Below are 5,046 nucleotides of genomic sequence, written 5' to 3'. Positions count from 1 at the left end.
CGGTGAAGATGCGGCCCACGGTAGCCAGGGCCGTTCCTCGCGACCGCAATTGCGGGGCCCTCCCGGCTTCGATATTAGTTTTCGACGTCCCACGTCTCGACCCTCTTTTCTGCCCCCTCTCCAAGAAGAAGGGACTGCGTTGCAGACCACTCTCTAGGCCGACCCGTCGTCGCGAAAACGTTTAACTGGTTATTACGGTTATAGAGCGTGCGCGTATCCATAGCCTCGCGATAATCTATATTCGGTTTTGTTTTTCAGTTCCAAAGGACGATCCATCCTCCATTATGGGGGAAGATGTGGATGGGACTGGGTTAGGTTAGTTTTCGCGTTCTGTTCCATTTGATTTTATTCTCCTCCTCCTCCTCCTCCTCCTTTTCCTTTCCGTTGAAAGAGGGGAGAAAGAGAGAGAGAGACTCTTCCGTCGATTTCGTGGTAATAACGTCGAATGTAATCTTCTGGGGGCCAATCAGTATACTACTACTCCCTCTCTATTCATTTATTTGTTCTGTTTCAGAACGATGGCGGAGGAGAGCGCGGAGTACGCGAAGGGGATGCTGGGATTGCTGCGAGGGCTATTAGCGGTTCATCGACAAGTAGTAATCTGTGTTAATTTATCTTGCCCTCGGTATTGGGTGTATAATCTTTAAACATATTAACTTTTTCTTTTAATCAAATCTGTTTCGATTATCGCAAAGGAGGAATAATAATATTGTCTATTTTATTTGTTTATTTGTTTTATTTTGAATGAATAATCGTAAATTATTTTTTCTTAACACTCGCACCAAATCTTATTCAAACTTATTTAAACCTTTAATTTTTAATTTCAATTAAATAATCGTGCCGCTTGATATTCTAATATAAAATACTGGCATACCATCGCAAATTTAAAAGAAGGAAGAAAAATTCAAGCTTTTAATTATCCATGATCCGACAAATCAAAGAGCAATATTAATTAATTCCTCCAAAATGAAAGCAAAGTTACGACAGATTTCACCCGGCACCCATTTATCAACCGCTTCATTAACTTATCGATCCCCACGACGAATTCAAAAGAGCCGGGCCTGAAACCGATGATTGACTCGTAACCCACTTGACCGTACACCTTCGATACGTTACACACAATTTCCCTGGCCAATAATTATACGCTATAATTAGAAATCAAAGCTATTCACGGGGCGTTAATGATACTTCCGCGTCGCCGTGTTAAATTTGTTCCAGCCTCTGCCCTCCCGAGCAATATTTTCACGCGATCCGTGCCCTCTCGCCCTCGGGTCTAAACGAGCCCTTCCTCCCCTGCCCTTCTTCGCCGGCCGGCTCGAGGCATTTCTTTTTTTTCTTTTTTCTTTTTTTTTTTTTCGCCTCGATGCCGCGTTCTAAATGCCGGTGATGAGATCATTTATCATCGTACGAAAACGCGAGTCTCCCTCCTGCCGTGGCCGGCATCACGCTTCCGCGCTTCGCTCGCCTTCGTTCCCACGCGCGAGAGGACCGTAGCCGAAGATCGGGACACGCGGGTCCATCCGGATCTCGTACAATACTCTAACGTGTCCTGCTTTTACTTGGGATTGGCAGGCATTTTCGTGAGGTCGACGAGCTTGTTACATGGAAAACTTCTTAGAAACGGTAAGAAACAAGGTATTTTCTCGTGTCGGAAGTTGTCGATTCTTCGTTGATTATTGATGTTATTTTGTAGGTTGTGGTAAGAAAGTTGAGGCTTAAGTTCGACGAGCATTGGTTTCGAATTTCGAGATTATACGATGTATTTTTATGATATTACCGCGCTATGAGAAGATGGAGATAACTTACAGATAACGAGTTAATAAGAATATCGAGCATAGATATTAAAATTACTTTTACTTAGTTCCAGGCCTAAGAAAATTATTTCAGTTTTGACTTTAAGATCGTTAAATTACATACAAGGTTTCAATATCTTTCATCTAACAGAATTTTAAAATTAAATGCGAGCGTGTAACGTTTCGACAAAACGAGCATGAGAATTTAAGCGACGATTGGAGGATCGCGTCACGATTGGTCCATTGGAAAGAATCATCGTTATTACGGAGAACTTTCATTTGACTTTCATTACACGAAAGTTCATCGTATGCTGGGCGAAGCGCGCACGCGTTACGTAAACGCACACACGTTTGACCCGGACCATTTTCGAGCGATTAAGCCCGAGAAAGCACGATCGAGCTGGTTGCCGATTGTCTGGCTCGCCGCTGACTCTAATTAGTCACACCCGCGCGCAGGTGAATCACGTTCGCCGAGCGGGTTGCCTGCCTCGAGGCTCCTCGCGTTTATTCGAGGAGAAAGCGCGCGATGCGTTCGCCGCGATTTCGCGGACAAAACGAATTCTAATGGCGTGAACGCGACCCGCGTTTCATCCACACGTGCGAAACGAACGGTGTTTATATTCGTGTAACGTGCACGGCTCTTGATGTTTACAGCCACGGGGAGATCAGCCGTTTTAATTTGATTCGACGTGGATAGTGGTCAAAATCGTTGTTTCGAAGGTAAATAACGGGAGGAGAATAAAACAATTTGACAGAATTATATACAGTGTTTCTCAACCATTTTTTAACGTGGCCTTCCTTCGCGATAGTCAAACAATCTCTTTTGATATTTATGGAATTTGTTTATCGACATAAGTAAATAATAAGTCTGTAAATTACATAGATTACACTGTTATATAAACTATATAATCGAAAAGAACGCGATAATGCGAAAAAATCGAGACAGCGCCTTGGCAAAGGGTATGTAGACCCCTGTTCCGGGGATCACCTCCACGGACTCGAATCTCCGTAAAGATTTTTTTTAACTTTTATGCGTAAAATCCATCTCCAAAATTGAAAAATGAATGAAAAAATGAGATGAATGAACGAAGCATATACAAATGTTTGTAAAAGATCAATAATGTTTCGATTAAAAGTCCAAGACGTGACAAGAAATTTTCTATTAACTAATTCAGGAAATTCCATTGTCGAAAAAATCGAAATACCTTGTTCCTTGTCGAGTCGTCAGAACTTCCACTGCCTACGCGAGGTTTCTTGACGGAACCTCCGGGACAGTGCAACCTCAAATTTGTTTGAACGAATCCAAGCAACAGCTGGAACGAACGCTACAAGTAGCGGGCTCCGTGTGTCTCGCCCACGTGCGCCTGTTGAGGACGTTGAGGCTCGCGCCGCTGAATTTGCATAATGCGGAATCGAATTAATGGATTTAGAGCTGACGTCGATAAATATATCGGCACGAATTTGCGCTGCTCTGAGCCGTTCAACCGCTTTGATTAGGATGAATGTAGTCTTTGTTCTGCGTTGTCGGTATATTCGGTTATAAAATAATAAAAAATTTAAAAAGAAAGGATAAGAAAAATACAGATAATAAAATAGATTACACGCTATCATCGCGAGGATGGAAAGATGAACAAAACGAAAGTACACAAACGATATCGATCGCTATTAAAAATGACAGATCATCACAATCAATTACATTTTAAACAATTTTAACCGATCGATTAGAAATCTCCTTTGGCATCGACGTACCAAAATTCGGCGTTATTAAATTTCACCGTCATCTTCTATCGAAACGCATCAAAGCGGAACGTCAATTACGCGCGAGAGATGGACCGAGATGACGCGTGCACCTAGATGGCAGTACCGAGATTGTTACCTCTTATTCGAACATTAGATTCCAACATAAGACCGGTGAGCGTAGTAATAAACGAAGAAAGGTGTTAGATACACCCATCTAGCCCCGTGATCCACCGTTATTCCTGCAGTCACGATGACCCTAACGCGGGTTTCCCATCGTTAAACCAATAAGTAGCAAAAAATATGGCAAACACAAACGCCGATAGCCAAATCCGGCGCTGTTAAAGTACGTCCACTAATGCGTACCGGGCTATAAACTTTCAAATACGAGTGGTAAATCAGCGAGGACGGTAAATAGCGGAGAGAACAGGAGGTGGAAAAAATGAGGAAAGGTCGTGATAGGGAAATATCTCGGCGCGCTTCCATCCGCTTGTCCCGAAGCGCAAAGGCCCCCATTACTTGTGTCCACAATGTCGAGATATTAACCTGCTTCGGCTGAATGGCCACACGGTTCAACTCGGCCCGGCGAGCTCCGGTTCGAACAACAACCTGTGGCAGCGAAAGGGGTAGAGGGGTAGAGGGGGGAGGAGGGGACAGATACGAGAAACGACCACACTTTGCTTCACCTTGCGCACGTCGTGCGGAGTCCACGAAGTTGTGCCACTTGTCCTGGAATTCTCAGGGACGAGCAGCGTTCGTACGAATGACTCGTCTTCCGCCTTCGATTCTCGGTTCCGCTGAAATTCTACGGACGTGGCTTCGTTCGAGGGCAAAAGGGAGAACAGCTCGAGGTTTTGGACGAATTTGATGGTTTCGAGGATTCGTGTAAGTATTCAGTTTGTCGATTCTGGATGTGATTTTATCTGAGAGAGGTACAACAAAACTATCTATGTCTGAACAAATGAAACACGTTAAAAAGTAAAAATTTAAATATGTTGTTTAAACAAAAGAAAATGATAATATCTCAATAATAAATATCTCAGTATTTTTAAAAAATGGATAATTTTAATATTGTATCTCTCATTTGATATATTTGCTATTGATTTATTTAAGTTACAATTTTTTATTATTAGAACAATTTTATTAATGGATCAAGAGTGGAAAATTTTAGATAATACAAATATAAGGATTTATTTTGAATAATCTGTTATAAAAAGTTGAGATCATTATAGATAGAATTCATGATCAGAATTCAGATTAAAAAATCTTTCTTTCCTCGCCCTAATATTACGTCATTTATTATATTTGTACTAGTTTCCCCTCACTAATCCCGTTAAAGAAATGAAATGACACGTAGATCATTTCCCACATTAATCCTAAAATACCGAATAGACACGAGAGGGATGGCCGATACCTGGCCATATCCCTTAACATTCAAAGAACAAGCACACTATCCAATAATTCAAGAACCAACATCGCCGTGGTACCTGCTCGAGGTACCTAACGAACCATTCCT

General features: G+C 42.1%; 1 protein-coding gene across 2 annotated transcripts in view; it reads left to right on the top strand.

Annotated features, from left to right (window-relative positions):
* Positions 1-5,046, top strand: part of LOC102673079 — a 47,390-nt gene that overhangs the window by 29,168 nt on the left and 13,176 nt on the right. Inside the window, exon 2 of one of the 2 annotated variants that reach the window (XM_031512710.1) lies at positions 515-593. In XM_031512710.1, the coding sequence (XP_031368570.1) occupies positions 515-593 (79 nt within the window). Of the gene's footprint in view, positions 1-514; positions 597-5,046 lie in introns of both variants that reach the window. The other variant, XM_031512709.1, reaches the window with a different exon arrangement.

The sequence above is a fragment of the Apis dorsata genome, unplaced genomic scaffold (genome assembly GCF_000469605.1).
Source record: "Apis dorsata unplaced genomic scaffold, Apis dorsata 1.3 scaffold_504, whole genome shotgun sequence".
In the NCBI taxonomy this organism is placed as follows: Eukaryota; Metazoa; Arthropoda; class Insecta; order Hymenoptera; family Apidae; genus Apis; species Apis dorsata.
The sequence above is the reverse complement of the archived record's forward strand: the minus strand, read 5'-3'. Positions and strand labels throughout refer to the sequence as shown.